The 18,921-nt window shown below is 37.2% G+C and overlaps 1 protein-coding gene across 3 annotated transcripts in view; it reads left to right on the top strand.

Annotated features, from left to right (window-relative positions):
• LOC100241089 (protein PHYLLO, chloroplastic) overlaps positions 1-18,921 on the top strand; it is a 127,018-nt gene that overhangs the window by 28,735 nt on the left and 79,362 nt on the right. For all 3 annotated transcript variants that reach the window (XM_019221367.2, XM_010655919.3, XM_010655926.3), the window contains 5 exons: positions 38-142; positions 215-409; positions 813-911; positions 9,824-10,390; positions 12,056-12,280. In XM_019221367.2, the coding sequence (XP_019076912.1) occupies positions 38-142; positions 215-409; positions 813-911; positions 9,824-10,390; positions 12,056-12,280 (1,191 nt within the window). The remainder of the gene's footprint in view (positions 1-37; positions 143-214; positions 410-812; positions 912-9,823; positions 10,391-12,055; positions 12,281-18,921) is intronic.

Genomic DNA, 18,921 nt, shown 5'->3' with positions numbered 1-18,921 from the left:
GTTATTATTCAGGCTTATGTCTCTTTTCTGCTATCAGTTGGATCATTCCGGTGAAAGGACTTTTTCTTCACAAGACTATGCTAACATCAATGCCTTGTGGGCATCTCTCATAATTGAAGAATGCACGCGGTTTGGTTTGATGGTGCGATTAATTCTGATAATCCATTCTAACCCTAGTTGGGGTCTGTTTTTCTGATTTTATTCTTCATTCTAGTATTTTTGTGTAGCTCCAGGATCAAGATCATCTCCCCTTGCTATTGCTGCTTCCACTCATCCCCTTACAACTTGTATCGCATGCTTTGATGAACGCTCTCTTGCATTTCATGCTCTTGGTTATGCAAGAGGATCTCATAAACCAGCAGTGGTCATAACATCATCGGGCACTGCAGTATCAAATCTTCTTCCTGCTGTGAGTTTCATTTAATTTTAAGTGTTTATGTTATTAACTCATTTATTAGCTGCAACTATACTTTTTTACTTTGTATGGCTTCTTTTAGTTAATATGCTGACTCCATATTTTCTGCGATTTATGTTTTTTGTGGGGTTGAGACCTGAAAAATGATAGTTGTAGTATAGGACTTAAAAAATGAAGCTTTAAACTTCAGAGCATCTTCTTGCATATGAACCTGGTTAACAGTTCGCTCCTATGCCCGCTAAAGTTTTACATACCTTTCTTTCTTTCTTTTTTATTTTTTATTTTTTATTTTTCATTTTGGTTATGTTTATAAACTTGGAATATTCATTTCATCCTCCTTATGATATATATGCTTGGTTCTGATCTCATATGATATGTAGTAAATGATATTGTACAGGTTGTTGAGTCTAGTCAAGGTTTTGTACCTCTTCTATTACTTACTGCAGATCGTCCTCCAGAGCTGCATGATGCTGGAGCTAACCAGGCAATTAATCAGGTATAAGATAATTGGTTTCGTCAGTAAATTGCAAGTGATATTGATTTGCCTTCAATGTAGTGCACTGTATTTGTTGTTATACTTGTCTTTTTCTTTATTGGTGATATTGTCTAGTGGTTCATAAGAAAGTCAATACTAACAATCTGCTTCAAATATAGGGACTTCATAGAGCTATCAGCTTGAATTGATATGTTCTCTGCAGGCAGAGTGGGGATTCCACTGGTAACCTGTTTTCTTGTTGCTTATTTCCTCATGACTTGTGCTAGTACAGTTTGTCTTTGACAGTTGTTCAGTGGAGACCATAAGACAGATTCTAGATACGTTGGTAATCCCATTCTTTGATACCCAAACTCCCCAACTTCACCAAGTGTGTTTGTGTTGACATGACATGACATGGTGTGGGTGTGGGTGTGGGTGTGGGTGTGGGATCCTTGTGAGATACTACTGAGTTTTCTTTGTATTAGTTGGATGTACTAATTCATTTTTTGATCAAAAAATGGTGCACATATATCTAATACTGTCTAAGAGCCTAACAACCAATTTACAGCTGTCCTATTCCCTAATTCACAGCCATCCTAGTCAATAGTTTACCTAATTTGTACATCAATTGACTAATTATACCAGTTAATATTAACAGTTAATATACACCAAATATAGCTCATCTAGAGCTGATCAGGCCTTAAGATTAGAAGATTCTGTTGATTTCTTACTAAAGACAGAAAATAGAAACTGAAACTTTATCAAAGTCATTTCAATTAGATTTACAGGGCTAAATAAATAGACAAAAGCATAAAACAACCAGCTGATTTTCTCCTAGAAACTAGGTACTGAACTCCTAAAATCTAGTTAACATACTAACTTCAAATTTGAAAAAAAATGGAAAATTCAGATCTCCCTAGCTTTCAAAACATCACGAAATATATTGATTTATTGCAGAAACATAAATCAAATAAGAAACCAAACTCTATCTTTATCCACACTCCTTAAGCTGGGGCAAATATGTTTAACATTCCCTACTTTCCCATTAACTTCTCAAAAACCGATCTTCCTAGTCGTTTTGTGAAAACATCAGCCACTTGTTCACTTGTAGGTACATAGGGCATGCACAAGGTGCCTTCTTCTATCTTTTCCTTTATAAATCCACCTCAATATGTTTCATTCTGTCATGATGAACAAGATTGTGCGAGAGATCTATAGTTGCCTTGTTATCACAGAACAATTTCACTGGTTGACTCATTGTTGTTTGTAACTCTTCTAACATCCTCTTGATCCACACCCTTCACATACTATAGCTCTAAATTCCGCCTCCACACTACTTCGAGCTACCACTCTTTGTTTTTTGATCCTCCATGTCATTAAGGTTCTTAAAACAAATGTACAAGAGCCTATAGTTGACCTCCTATCTTCTAGTGATCCGCATTTGTGTAAATTTCCACTCCTTTGTTCTCACATTTTTTCTTCTTTTTTATTTTTTATTTTTTATTTTTTTTTTTATTTTTTAAAGTCCTTTATCTGGTGTTCCTTTGAGGTACTTCAAAATTAGCGCACAACATCCAAGTGGGATTTTGTTAGTGAATGCATATGTTGAGAAACTCTACTGATTGTAAAGGCTATATTTGGGCGAGTGTGTGAGAGATAAATCAACCTACCAACCAATCTTTGAAACCACCTCCTTTCTACTGGTGCTTCATCATCCAAAGACTCAGGTCTTTTGTTTTAATCAACAAAAGTTTTACTAGGTTTGCGTTTGAGCATCCCTATTTCTTTAAGTAGATCTAAGGTGTATTTTTGTTGACAAATAAAAATTCCAAGTTTGCTTCTTGTAGCTTCCATCCCTAAGAAATATCTCAAACTACCAAGATCCTTCACTTCGAATTCATCAACTAATGTCTCGTTCACTTTATTCATTCCAAGGTCATCATTACTTGTAAGAATTATGTCATCTACGTAAACACTCAGAATTGTTGCCTTTCTTTCTTGAGAGTGCCTATAGAACATAGTATGATCGGAATGTCCTTGAGAGAACCCTAACCTTTTTTAGAACTTTGGTGAATCTTCCAAACCAAACTTTAGGGGACTGTTTGAGCTCATTGAGTGACTTCTCTAATTTCCAAACCTTGCCCACATGTAGATCATCTATGAATCCAGGAGGAAGATCCATATACATTTCTTCATCAAGGTCTCCATTTAAGAAGACATTCTTGATGTCTAGTTGGTGTAGAGGCCAATCCTTGTTTTTTTTCTTGCTAAGGATATAAGAATCCTTATCAAATTAAGATTAGCAATAAGAGCCAACGCCTCCAAGTAGTCTATGCCTTAGGTTTGTATGAAACTTTGGCTACCAACGTCACCTTATGTTACTCAATTTCACCATCAAAGTTGTATTTCATCATAAAGACCCACTTGCACCCATTGGTCTTTTTTTGTTGGGTACATCAACAATCTTCCATGTTCCATTTTTTTAAGAGCTCTCATTTCTTCCAAAGCATCTGCTTTCCATTGGGGAACCATCATAGCTTCTTGTATATTTTTGGAAATCTCTTCATGTGAAAGATTAGTAATAAATGCACAAAGAGATGGGGATAATTTTTTGTAGGACACAAAATTTGAGATAAGGTAAAGTGTATTTGAAGGGCAATGGGAAGGTTAAGATTTTCAGAATGATTTTCTAGAGATGAGTTAGAATTTTCATTACTTGCTGATGTTTTTATTTCTGGTTAAGATTCAGTTGAAATTGGGGTGCAATAGACTTTTTTATTTGAGGATTTAGTCGTTGAGGATAAACACAAAGTTCTTTCAATTGGTGGTCTATAAGTAGTGAACCATCTTCTCCCCTTGTGTTTGATTTTTCCAATGATACTATAGATTCAGATGAGCATTGTGATGGTGGTGAAAGAAGAGGAAGGTCACTTTTTGGTAGGTTGTATGAGATGGGAAGAGAAGTTTCCTAAAAAATAGTCTTCTGTTAAATTCTCCCCTTCAAGAGTAGTGTTAAATTCTCGCCCACTTTAGGTTTATCATCGTCGTCATCGTGTCGCTGTTCCTCCTTCTTTGGCCGAGGTACCTGCTAACTCACTTCCTATCCCTTCGGCTTCTCCTGCCCCGGCTCTGCCTCCTTCTGCTTACTTACCCATTGCTCTTCGGAAAGGTAATAGATCTACTCGTGATCCTCATCCCATTTACAATTTTTTGAGTTACCATCGATTATCTTCACCCTATTTTGCATTTGTTTATGCTATATCTTCTGTTCCTCTTCCCAAGAGCACCCTTAAGGCTCTTTCCCATCCAGGCTGGCGACAGACAATGGTAGATGAAATGACTGCTTTACATTCCAATGACACTTGGGATCTTGTTGTTTTACCCTCTGGTAAATCTACAGTTGGTTGTCGTTGGGTCTACACAGTTAAGGTTGACCCTGATGGTCAGGTTGATTGCCTTAAGGCCCGCTTAGTTGCTAAAGGCTATACTCAGGTTTATGGTTCTGATTATGGTGACACTTTCTCTCTTGTTGCCAAGACAACTTCTGTTTGTCTATTGCTCTCCATGGCTGCTATGCGTTCTTGGCCTATTTATCAGTTAGATATTAAAAATGCTTTCCTTCATGGGGATCTTGCTGAGGAAGTTTATATGGAGCAACCACCTGGTTTTGTTGCTCAGGGGGAGTCTGGTTTAGTGTGCACGTTATGCCATTCTCTATATGGCTTGAAACAATCTCCTCGAGTATGGTTTAACCGTTTTAGTTTTGTTGTTTAGGAGTTTGGCATGTTCCGCAGTACAACAAACCATTTCGTTTTCTATCATCATAACTCTTTGGAGCAGTGTATTTATCTGGTAGTGTATGTGGACGACATCGTCATTACAGGCAGTGATCAGAATAGTATTCAGAAACTAAAGCAACACCTTTTCACCCACTTTCAGACTAAAGACTTGGGGAAACTCAAGTATTTCTTAGGGATTGAGATAACTCAATCCAGTTCCGGTGTGGTTTTTTCTCAAAGGAAGTATGCTTTAGACATCTTGGAAGAAACCGGTATGTTAGACTGTAAACCAGTAGATACTCCTATGGATCCAAATGTCAAACTTATACCAGGACAGGGGGAGCCTTTAAGAGATCCTGGGAGATATCAGTGACTTGTAGGTAAATTGAACTACCTCACCATTACTCGTCCAGACATTTCTTTTCCTGTAAGTATTGTTAGTCAATTCCTATAGTCACCATGTGATAGCCATTGGGATGCTGTAATCCGCATTCTTCGATATATCAAAAGCACACTAGGCCAAGGTGTGTTGTACGAGAACAGAGGTCATACCCAGGTTGTTGGTTACACAGATGCAGATTGGGCTGGCTCACCCACAGATAGACGTTCCACTTCCGGGTATTGTGTTTTTATTGGAGGTAACCTAATATCCTGGAAGAGTAAGAAACAAGATGTAGTGGTCAGATCTAGTGCTGAAGTCGAGTATCGAGCTATGGCTCTGGCAACATGTGAACTCATATGGCTGAAACATCTTCGGGAGTTGAGATTTGGAAAGGATGAACATACGAAGCTCATCTATGACAACCAAGCCGCTTTGCATATTGCATCCAATCCAGTCTTCCATGAAAGGACTAAACACAATGAAGTTGACTGTCACTTCATTAGAGAGAAGATCGCATCATGATGTGTGGCGACTAATTTTGTCAATTCAAATGATCAACTAGCAGATATTTTTACTAAATCTCTTAGAGGTCCTAGAATTAAATACATTTGTAACAAGCTTGGTGCATATAACATATATGCTCCAGCTTGAGGGGGAGTATTAGATAGTGTACAATTATTTCAGTTATTTACTTTTTTTTTTTTTTTTTCCTTATTGTATTGTGGGTCCCACTAGCATGTATATATATACCCAAGTCCAATGTGTATTATTAATAGTTTTTAATAACAAAAATTAAGGATTCTCCCTTTTCTCTCTTTTCACAACAACAAAAGACTTTTAAGAAAGAAAAGTTTAACTCTTTACTGTTCAAACCTCCTTTAGGATTTTGTAATTCAATGGTGTTGAGGGTCCTCTCTTGATCAAATAGGTTTTAGTTCTAACTACTTTAGCCTATAACATCTTCAAAAGCCTTGCATGCGATCTCATGCTCCTAACACGTTCATTTAGGGTCATCTTCATCTTTTTCGCTTGCTTAATCACTCCCAAAAAGGAATCTATTGACATCATTTTGTTGAGGTTTTCCTGAAATGGTTTTCCTCATCTTCATCCTATTATCATCACAATATTGTTTGAATTCTTAATCAATGTATTCTCTTACATTATCAAATTGTAAGAACTTCACCTTTAAATTTGTCTCGTTCTCAACCATGGCTCTCCACCTTTTAAAGGCATAAAAAACATCAAATTTATTCTTCAAGAAATAAACCTATGCCTTTCTACTTGAATCATCAATGAATGTCACAAAGTAACTGGAGCCTCCAAGGGATGTAATAGGAGAAGGTCCCTACACATCGGTATGAACCAACTCCAATTTTTTTGCTTTTGGTTTCCTTCTGACTTTAGAAAAATTAACCCTTTTCGACTTGTCAAACATGTAGCCCTGACACAAGCTATGCTCAACATATTTCAGCCTCGGTAGTTTTCCCTTTGACAAAACCATTTTCATTCCTTTCTCGTTCACGTGCCTAAGCTTACAATGCCATAACTCTCAATTAACATTAGCATCAATAACAACAACCATATCCTTACAACTAGAAGTCATATATAGTGTTCTAGATATATTTGCTTGAGTGACAACCATGGCTCCCTTGGTGACTTTCCATGTAGCACCAATAAATGTTACATTATGACCACCCTCATCATCAAGTTGTTTTATTGAGATCAAGTCACAAATTAACTTTGGTACATGTTTTACCCTTTGGATTTTTTACACAAACTTGTTTAACTTCTTCAATCTGACATCACCAACACCAACAATGTTAAAAGGTTCTCCATCAGCCAGATACACCTTTCCATGGTTTCCAACAACATAATTTTCCATAATTTTAAGGTGTGCAATGGTATGAAAAGAGGCTCCTAGGTCTAACACCCAAGAGTCAATAGTACCATCAACGAATAAAGGTAATGCATCTTATACCTCTTGAGTCACAATGTTGTTAGTGTCATTTTTATTTGCATTCTTCTTTGATGCTTTGCAATTGTTCTTTATGTCACTAGGCTTGCCACAATTCAACATTCCACATTTCTCCAAGATCTGGATTTGCCTCTTCCATTCTTTGAATTCGGTCTATAATGGCCTCGATTAGAATTTTTTTCATAACTCCTACCCTTGGTCCCAACATTTAGACTAAAGTTTGATTTTGTTGCTTCACCCTAGTCTTTCTTGTGAACTTCCTCAACAAGAATTCAATCCCTAACATCATTGAACTTTAATTTTGAGTTCCTTATAGAATTACTAACCATTGCTCTCATGGGCTCCCAACTATTTGTTAGTGAGGCCAGAAGAATTAAGGCACAAATGTCATCATTGAAATCAATTTCAACTTCGGACAATTGATTGACCATCATGTCAAATTCATTCAAATGCTCTGCCATTGGAGCACCTTCTTCCTTCTTCAGATTGAATAATTTTTTCATGAGATATACCTTGTTATTTGTAGAAGGCTTCTCATACATGTCAGACAAGACTTCCATTAGCCCTTTGTGGTTTTCTCCTTTGCCACATTCTTTGACAGTGTTAATTTGATGACTCGTAACACTTGTTTATCAAGGAGATTCCAATTGACTTCTGACATTGATTCTGATTTCTGGTTGAGAAGAGACAAATACAACTTTTTACCATAGAGATAATCTTTAATTTGCATTTTCTAGAATGCAAAATTTGTACCATTAAACTTGCTGATTCCAAGCCTAAATTCATCTTCTCTAACCATTGCTCTCACCCAAACTAGACTCTAATACCTCTTTTTAGGAGAAAATTCCTATTTACGAGAGTAAAACACACAAAAAATAAAAAATAGATAGAGCAAACACAACATCTATAGTGGTTCATGCTTGATGAGAGAGCTACGTCCACTTTGTTGTTGCAGAATTTCCACTATGATCAGAAAGAAAAATACAAGGTGATCTTAGGCCTAATACCTCTCCTCTATTTTCACATATCCTCACCCTAAAAAAGGTCACCTTAATAATCCCTTATAAGGAAATTAGGGTAGACTAATACATGTGTAGAATACCACAATAGTTAGGCTTGACACAACTCAATAACAAAAGCATTACTAAGAGATGGTAACTTCTCACTACCAAGTATACTACGTTTGACTTCAGCATATTCAGAATCAAGGCTAGAAAGAAATTCAACAACCTGGATCTCTTCCTTTTGTCTTCTTTGAACCTCAATATTAGTAGGTGATTGTTGATACACATTTAATTCCTCTCACATCTCTTTAAGTGAGGCATGATGTTCACTTAAAGGTTTCCAATTCTTTGCCTCAAAGAATCTTGATACAATTGATAGATTCTCACTTTTTTTTTTCTTGAGAATATACCTCTCTAACTGCATCCCCTATTTACTTTGCAATTTCTAGAAACATGAAATTAACATTAACATAGGGTTCCATATTGTTCCACAATCATGTTATTATCATTAGTCATCTTGTTGCAATTCATCAAACTTTTAGATTTGTAGGGAAGAGGATCTTCCACTAGATGTTTTAGTTTTCCCTTTGCCCCAATATACACCCTCACAACTTAGCCCCATAATAAAGAATTAGATCCCTTTAGCTTTCCTGAAGTAATCTAAATGCGAACACCATCTCTAGATGCCATACTTGTTAATTATTGAAGGTAGAAGACTAAGACTATTGTAATTAAAAATTGAAATAAGGAAGCCTGCAACATTAATGGATACTTGCACCACACAACACAACCAATCACATAGGCACTAGTGGGGCAATGTAGCAGTCGATCTGTAGTAGGGCACTGTGGCAGTATTGTAGCACATACCACTAGGTTTTTGGCACTTAAGCAGCATATGGTACTGTAGCTCTACTGTGGCACTGTAGCAGTGCCAAAGCAATGCAATAGTGGTACTGTATCTAGGTTTATTTTTTTTTTTTTGTATATATATATTTCAGACTGGGTTTGATCAAACTTGCTCTGATATCATGTTGAATGAGAGAAAAAATAGTCTTATTCTTCAAGAAAAGAGTGCAAAAAATATATATAGACTTATAAAGAAAAAACAAAATGACTAAACTACCCTTTACTAAATAACTACTAACAACTCTTTGACAAGTTACTAATAAACAATGACCAGTGATAAAACTCTCTTCTACTCTAACTCTCCTTGTAACTTCCTCCTAATATAGCACTAATTATATATGACTCTCTTGCTTCTAATTCTAATTTTACAATTCAAAAAGACTTTGAAAAGCTAGTGGAAAACTCTGAGGTGGTTTGGACATCCATCTGAAGTGGAAACCAAGATAATCCCACTTGGTGATGTAGCACATGATGATATGGCACCTGTTGCTGAAGGGCTTGCTCCCCAATGTTCTTCACATCACTTTCAGTGCTTCATCATTTTATATATATGCTACAGATGTTATCTGGATTTTTAGATTCCATTTATGTGCACTGAGCAGTCTAATTTAGTGTGATCATATATTCCTCTTCCTCCCTCTCTCAATTTAGGGGCCTGCTCAATGTTCTTCACATCACAGTGCTTCATAATTTTAAATATATGCTGCAGCTATTGTCTGCAATTTTAGATTCCATTTCTATGCATCTGAGCCTATGTAATTTAGTGTAATAATGTATTCCTCTCTCTCTCTCTCTCTCTCTCTCTCACACACACACACACACACACACACACACATACACAGATTGTTTTGAGTACTCATACATCACACCTTTGATTTGTATTTTAGGTCAATCATTTTGGTTCCTTTGTGAGGTTTTTCTTTGGTCTTCCTGTTCCCACTGATCATATTCCTGCTCGGATGATACTTACCACACTTGACTCTGCTGTTTATTGGGCAACATCTTCACCATGTGGCCCTGTTCATATAAACTGTCCTTTTAGAGAGCCCCTGGAAAATAGTCCAAAAGAATGGATGTTAAGCTGTTTAAAAGGATTAGATTCTTGGATGTCAAGTGCTGAACCTTTTACCAAGTATATTCAGTTGCAGCATTCCCATGCACCTGATGATTCTCAAGGTCAAATGGCAGAGGTTATAGAAGTGATTCAAGGGGCTAAACGAGGTCTTTTACTTATAGGTGCGATCACTACAGAGGATGATATTTGGGCAGCTCTTCTCCTGGCTAAGCACCTTTGTTGGCCAGTTGTAGCTGACATCTTGTCAGGTTTACGGTTGAGAAAGCTTTCTACTTCTTTTCAAGAAATTGAAGACAATGTTTTATTTCTTGATCATCTTGATCATGCTTTACTCTCAGATTTTGTCAGGGTTTGGGCACAAGCTGATGTCATTATTCAGGTATACTCAAGTATATTTTTTATTTCATCAGATTGATTATGGTGTTATTTTAGTATAAATGATGTAAACATGTGAGAAATAAATCTACTGGCTGATGAACATAAATTGCCAAATTTGTGCCTTAAAATATTGTTGAAGTACTAGATGTCACTGCAGAGAATTATACCTTATAAGTCCTGGAAAAGAAATTTTTTTCATGATACATGATAATTCATGCAGCTAGTGTAACCTTTATTAACTTTTTCTTAGTCTCTAGGATTTTATTAAATTATTAGTATGTTAAAAATTGCCAAGGAATCTAACATGCAAAGTTAAGCAAACAATTAATTGAACATTTGTGAGAAACATTTATTACTCATTGTAAGAAAGGTTTAGGGAAGACAGAGATATGAGAAGTATGTCAAATATTATTCCTATTAATTTTAGACTTTTCATTTTTGAATAGAGTAAAAATAGGGAAGAGATTTAGAATTCCCTAAACATTCAAGAGAAGCATTCTGGGAATTTGGCCCACTATTTTGAGATGTTCTCCAAGCATTTCTGAAGGTTTTCCTTCTTTTCCAAAAACTTTCTTTTAAAAGTTCCTAAATTTTATCCCAATTCTCAAAAACATTTCTTGCTTGAAACCAAGTTTTCCATCCTGAAGGCGACTTGCAGCTCTTCAAAGGAAGCATCTTAAAACACATGAAAGGATGATAGTTGCATGTGACTAACAATTGAAAGAAATAGTGATAAGTTGGATACATTGCACATATACCATATGGAAATGAATGGGTACGTGCACATGCATGTAAAGATGTGGAAACCTTGACTAAAATTTATTTAAATGTAAAGATAATTTTCAAATGTTATAAATGGAGATGTAAATTTTGAACCACAATTATATCATGAAAGTTGAAGCATAAGTTTGTGCATTCAAGATACTCTAAATATTTTAAATAAGGAATTAGGCATGAAATTACATTTTTAAATGATCATCTATGTATTTGACAGATCAGAAATGGTTCAGTCTATATAAGAGTTTATGCGGTACAGGTTAAAAAGAATACCCACATACCTGGATCAATTGAAAGTTCGATTAACTTAAAATTTTTCCAAAATGACAGAAATAATGGTATCACTTTCTCGCTAAATTTCAAACCCCTTATTTGATGTCATATCAGTTAACTGCATGTCTCAATAAAATAGAAAGACAATGTTTTAACTAAATATTACTCCAGGGTTTAGTGTAGTTTTTTCTCACCTTTGATTTGATTTGAAAAGAATATGTTATTTATTTAATTATTCATAAATATAGGATGCAAGTGTATTGATCATTTTTTCTGCAACCAATTAATGTTTTTTTAGGTTGGATTTATTGTCAAGGGAGTAAGATGAAAACAAGGCTAAACAACGGGATTAAACTGCTCCTAAATTTGAGTATTGTAATATTTTAAATTTCCCTCACATCTTGTTTTGGCCCCTCTGAGAAACAAACAATGTTGGGTGTCCAAACTAAAATTTAGAATTTTGAACTATGTTAAGATGTACCATCCTTTAATTTGATTCTTGTAATGAAATTGTTTTGGGTGTGTTATCAGACATCAGGATCTACCTACAAAGTGAAAAATGTTATATTTGTTTTTCCTTTTTATTGATTGTCATTGTATTTTGCACTCTCAACAGATTGGGAGTAGAATAACGAGTAAACGTATATCTCAGATGATAGAGGATTGTTTTCCATGCTCATATATCATGGTTGACAAGCATCCATGTCGCCATGATCCTTCACATCTCTTAACACATAGGATCCAGAGTACCATCACTCAGTTTGCTGATTGCTTATGTAAAGCTCAGTTTCCACTTATGAGCAGCAAATGGAGTGTGTCTTTGCGGGCATTGGATATGATGGTATGTGTTGTTTTGCAATGATTCTTGTTTATTATATTATCTGGTGATTCAATGATTTTTCCTTTAGTTTACTCATAGATTAACCTGTATTAAATCGGATTATGTTGGTGGTCTGGTGCTATGGTTCAACCAGTAGGTTATGATCATGTTCCTTTTTATAGTACATATATAATTAGAAGGTAGGACAATGTTAATAATCCCAAGGATATGCCCAGATGAGTTTCAAATGTGGAAGATCAATTGGTTGATCAAGTGACCAGCATAACAAAACATACATTTATTTCCAAACCATCACATTTCCTAGAGTTTTCTTTACAGATGGGTGGATCTGTTTTTATTAATCAGAGATCACTTGTATACTGCAGCATAAGCAAAATCAGAAAACATAAGTTGTGAGTCTGAAAGTAATGTGTCCTGTAAACCTCATAAAGTCTAACACAAACCGCTCAACATTATCACCTTGGAAACCTCATAAACTTGTTAATATGAAAAACTAGATGCTCAAATGAAACTAGATAGATGCTAAGTTCCAGAAGTTCCCTGTATGACAATTTAGGGAATTCTTTTAGACATGAATTCCTTGTGATGTAGTTTTAAAGGAAGCTAGACAATAAAACACTGAAGAATATAATTGTCACATCCCGGTTTTTTTTTCAAACTGAACAATTGATACTCAAACACAATATAAGTGCTCTAAAAAAATATGGGGATACAAAAATTTAAATGCCGAGTTCCTGCTTGATTTTGTGCATAAAGAGAATATGAAAAAACTATTATAAAAAGGTATGTATCCTGTAATAAACTTTGTAACTATTAATTAACAAAATATGATTCGTTTCACAAAAAGAACTTGTACTACGTTAATTTACATATACCAAAACCCCATGGTTCATTACGGGTAGCTCATACTACAAGTGTACATAACAAATATACATTACATCATTTCTCCAAAAAGATTTAGTCTTTAATACAAAGGCAAAGCCTCAAAACACTTTCAATGCGAGCAAACAACATCCAATCAATAGAAAAGCAATGCTCAAGCGTTATTTCCAGCATAGGTCTTCTGACCTGCATCTAAAGGTGGAAGGGATAGGGTGAGTTCACAACTCAGTAGGAAAGTTTATAACCATCGTAAGCATACCCTTAGAAACCTTGAATTAAACGTATAATAACATGCATGATAAAGATTTTATAACCTTTAACAAATATGTAATCATGTCAAACATGTATGCATGTATTTGCTGGTTTCATCTTTACTTTTCCTCATCCATCCTTTCACAACTGATAAACTGCTTACCCCCACCAATCTACACATCAGATATCAATGCTCCACAAGATACTCAATCAATATAATAATGACTATTTTGGGACATCACCCAAAGGTAAGTCATACCTCGTGTCTTCTGGGACTCATACCCAAGGGTAGGACCAACTCCGTGTCTTTAGGGACTAAAACCCAGGGGCAGGACCAACCCCATACACCCACATCGGAGTGTCTTCCTCGAGGGCTTTAGGGCCTTTCACCTAAGGACCCACGGTCCCACGTAAACAATATATCAAAGGATAATGCCTGTAGCATCACATAAACACTTCCCACCAATCACTTCTCTGAATATCATCTGTGATTATTCCATATCCTTCTTGCAATGCAACCACACCATGAACCATTTCCACAACACAAAACCATGAATCTTTATACCAATATACGTTGTAACATTTCAATACAATAAACCGAGATGCGATGACACATTAAAACATTTTATGAAATCATAGAAATGACATGAAATTCCAATAAATGTTTCAAGGAAAGAAATCAGATACACCATGGAACAACATAAAATTCCCTACGTTACACTGACTTTCCATTTGTGATTCTTCTTTTTTTTTACCAGAAACGAAGAAGATTATATTAATAAAAGAACAAATACAGGAGAGAAAAAAGAGACAATAGAAAGAGAAAAAAACCAAGGGAAGGATGAGAGGTCCTTCCTACACAAATACCAAGGAAAAACTCCCAACAATAGAACTCTAAAAACAAAGAGAAACCCCATCAATCTTCAAACTCTTGAAACGCAAACCCCAATCCAATTGAGTTGTAGAATGCTTAGAGGAACTCCTCTAAAAGCTTCAGTACAAGAAGCCCATAGAGAAGAATAAAACCGGATCAAATCCCAAACCATCTCTTCCGTTCTCCCTTTATCCTCAAAGATCCTATTGTTTCTTTCTTGCCACACCATCCAAATCAAAGTAAGGCAAGTAATTTGCCAAAGTGTCTTGCCTCTTAATGAGTTCCCCAAGCCTTTAAAAGAAATAACCAACATGTCCTCAAGGCTCCTTGGAGGGACCCAAATCAAACCTACTAGATTGAACAACCTGTGCCAAAGTCCAATGGTAACGGGACAATGAAGAAAAAGGTGGTCAATCGACTCTCCATTTCCTTTGCAAAGAATGCACCATTGAGGACAGAGGGCTTTGTAGGGTCTTCTCAATTGCAACTTGTCATTAGTGTTTACCTTCCCATGTGCTACTAACCAAGCGAGGGCCTTAACCTTTGAAGGGACTTTTGAGCTCCATAAAAACTTGGCCGGAAGGAACATTAAAGGATTTGAAACTTTTGACAAGGCACAGAAAAAAGATTTCACTGAAAATGAGCCTGACGAAGACAAAGACCACGCTTTTGAGTCTGATGAAGAAGGGGAAAAAAGCACAGAATTAAGGGAGGACATTAATCTCTGAAGGAGATCAATTTCTGAATCCGTTAGATTGCGGCGAAAGTTAAAATTTCAAGACAGTGGTAAGGAATTGCTAAGGACATTTGAGACAGTGAGGTTTTTCACAGAAATAACTCTGTAAAGATCAGCAAATTGAGAGCACAAAGTTTGGTTTCCCCACCAAAGATCTTCTCAAAACCGAATTCTCTCCCCATTGCCCACCACTAGGCGGACAAAAGGGGAGAACTGGAAAACTTGAGCAATAGCCTTCCAAGGACATCTGTGAGACCATCTAACCACCGTGTTGGCGTCCCATCCATTAGGATGTGTCCCATATATACTCGCAATAACCTTATGCCAAAGACCGCTCCTTTCTCTAGGGAACCTCCAGAGCCATTTCCCTAAGAGGGCAATATTTCTCATAGAAGTCTTCCCAAAGCCCAAACCTCCCATCTCCTTTGGTCTACTAACAACCTCCCATCTGATTAGGTGATCTTTCTTCCCTTCCCCGGCCCTAGACCAAAGAAAATCCCTTTGCATCTTCTCAATCTTTGAAGCTATAGATACTGGGATTTTAAAGAGGGAGAGGAAGTAGCTAGGGATGTGAGACAGACAAGACTGAATTAAAGTAATCCTCCATCCCAAAGACAAATAGGCCTTTTTCCATCCATCCATCCAGCCTCTTCGAAATTCTCTCAACCACTGGATCCCAAAAGCCTATTGTCTTTGGGTTCCCTCCCAAAGGAAGGCCTAAATAAGACAAAGGCCACTCTGACATTCTGCAATCCAAAACCAAAGCCAAACTAGACAACAGCTCCTGCCTAGTGTTAATACCTGAAATGGTGTTTTTTTCTAAATTGATTTTTAAACCAGATACTTGCCCAAAAACCAAAAAGATAATCTTGAGGTTTTGAAGAAGGTCCAAAGAGGCTTTAGAGAAAAATATGGTATCATCAGCAAACTGTAACAAGGACACTCTAGTCCTATCCCTCCCCACAAGGAAATCCTCAGTTATCCTAGTTTCCTCAGCTCTAATCATCAACCTACTTAGAACATCTGCTACTAGAGTAAAAAGGAAAGGAGAAAGAGGGTCTCCTTGTCTCAAACCTCTAGAGGCCTTAACCCAACCCTTTGCATTCCCATTAACTAGGATTGCAAAACTAGATGAAGACAAACAACCCCTCATCCAAGATCTCCATTTCTGGCTGAACCCCTTCCTTTGAAGCACATGATCTAAAAAGCCCCAATCCACATGATCATAGGCCTTCTCAAAATCAATTTTGAAGACTACCCCTTCCTCCCCTGACCTTCTTTTCTCATCCACCACTTCATTGGCTATCAATACAGCATCCAAAATTTGTCTCCCTTCCACAAAGGCTCCTTGAGAGCCAAAGATTGTTTCATGTAGAACTTTGCGTAAACGCCCTGATAAGACCTTAGCAATTATCTTATATAAACTTGTAACCAAATTAATAGGTCTATAATCTAAGATTTTAAAAGTTTGGCTTTTCTTAGGCACCATAGCAATGAATGTCGCATTTGTACTTTGATTTATTACCCCCTTAGTGTGGAACTCAAAAAACACCCTCATAAGATCCTCTTTTATCACATCCCAACACTCTTGATAAACTGCTATAGTAAAGCCATCAGGGCCAGGGGCCTTTTCCTTATTCAATTGGAAAACTGCCATTCGAACCTCCTTTTCAGAAAACGGTCTATCCAACCAAATTGCACTCTCTCTAGAAATAGGGGCCCAATCAATCCCTTCAATCTTCCAAGAGTCACCTTCGGGTTTGGAATAGAGATTCCCAAAGAAATTTACAATCTCCTCAAAAATAATCTCAATGTTATTTAAAGTCTCCCCCCTCTCAGAAATCAGAGACTTAATGAACTTCCTACTTCTTCTTCCAGTGGCCACTCTGTGAAAAAACTTAGAGTTGCAATCCCCTTCTTTAATCCACTTAACCCTAGATTTTTGTCTCCATTGCACCTCTTCCTTCAATAACAAATCCTCTAGCTCCTTCCTTTTTAAGGTTCTTTCCGAAACCAGATCAAGATTTAAATTCCCTTCTTGTTCAATTCGATCAATTCTGCCTAAGTCCGTAAGAATGTGCTTTTTTCTCTCTCTTAAATCTCCAAAGGCTACTATATTCCACTCTTTCAACTTTGATTTAATAAACTTTAGTTTCCTCATAAACTTGTGACCTTCCCAACCTTCAACTGTACACTCTTGCCACCAATCTCTAAACTTCTCTTTAAACTCAGGATGGAGCAACTACATATTCTCAAACCTAAAAGGAGCCAGTCCCCATTTTAAAGGATTAGTTTCCAAACAAATTGGGCTATGATCAGAGGTCCATCTAGGAAGGGCCTCTTGAATACTTTGAGAGAAAAAAGAATCCCACTCAGAAGAGAACAAAAACCTATCCAACCTTTTGCAAATAGGATCGACTTGCATGTTTGACCATGTAAAAGCCGCATTCCTAAGAGGGGGATCCAACAAACCACTTTCCCTTATAAACTCGTCAAAACACCTCATGTTGACTGTTAAACTAGAGTCACCCATCTTCTCAGATATCCTCCTGATCACATTAAAATCCCCTCCTATGCACCACCTTGGGAAAGTCAGACCATGCAGGTCTTGAAGCTCCAACCAAAAGTCCTTCCTCCACACAGGCTTATTCGGGCCATACACTGAGGTTAACCAAAAAAACCCTTCCTCATCAGAGTTCAATTTTACAGTTACAGAGAAAGATCCTAACACCTTCTCTGAACACTTGAACTTAATTGAATCCCACAAGATCACAATCCCCCCTGACGCCCCACAAGCAGGAAGAACAACCCATTCCAGACTTTTACCTTTCCAAACACTACTCACAGACCTCTTATCCCAAATTTCTCACTTTGTCCTGAAGCATCACCACATCTGGGTTTTGAGTACTTAAAAACCTTCTCACAGTCCTCCTTTTCTTCCTAGATCCTAAACCTCTTGTATTCCAACTTAAGATCTTCATGAAAACAAAAACAACCCAACACAACCAACACCCAGTACTAATCCTCTCCTCGAGTTCTAGAGTCATTTTTCCTCTTTCTTCTGGAATAAACCTTGTCCGCAGAGAGAGCACTCTTGTTCTCTCCTTCCACACCTTTTCCATTATCCCTGACAATTCTAATCCTCAAACTCTCCAGAACCGATTGAACCTTGACCATCTTCCTAGGCGTAAGTCCCTCAACCTGAAAACCTTCCAACGGGAGGGTGGAAGGTTCTAGCACTGGGAACGAAGCCTCACCTGAGACACCACACACCTTAGGGTTACTAAGGCTTTCCCTAAGGAGAGGCCGGTCTTTAAATTTTCAATTAGAGGTTTCTAGGGGAACCACCACACCTTCCAAACAGGACGCACCACCACGATGGCTGATATTCACCACAGGAGAGATAAAAAAGGAACCACGCTGAACGACATAGCTTGACTCCAACGGAATCGAAGAAAAAGACTAACAACGAGAAGGGTGAACCAAAGAAACAGAGGTTTCGGGAATAAAATTTGGCTCAAAAGCCCCATACAAAGGAAGATCCCGCTCGGATACAGCTGAGAAAGGAGTACACACCTTATTGACCAATTTGCATTGCAGAATCCCCTCTTCTCCCTCTGTCTCGCCGGTAAAAGCTTTGGATGTTTCAAAACCAGTGGAGAGATCGCTCTTTCTGGAGTGAGATTTGCCTCGAAAAGTGTCTTGATTTGTCTCCGGTGAGCCACCTCCTTCTAAGTTTCGCTTCGGGGTAGAAGACGCCTCCTCTAATCTCAACGGCTAACTTCTTGCTCTGCGCCTTACGGAGACTGAGGATCCTTTTGGCTTTGACGACACTTGAAGATGACCTTTCGACATTATATTCTTTGCAGTGAACCCTGGTCTTAGGAGCTTTGAAGA

The sequence above is a fragment of the Vitis vinifera genome, chromosome 1 (assembly GCF_030704535.1).
Source record: "Vitis vinifera cultivar Pinot Noir 40024 chromosome 1, ASM3070453v1".
NCBI lineage: Eukaryota > Viridiplantae > Streptophyta > Magnoliopsida > Vitales > Vitaceae > Vitis > Vitis vinifera.
The sequence above is the reverse complement of the archived record's forward strand: the minus strand, read 5'-3'. Positions and strand labels throughout refer to the sequence as shown.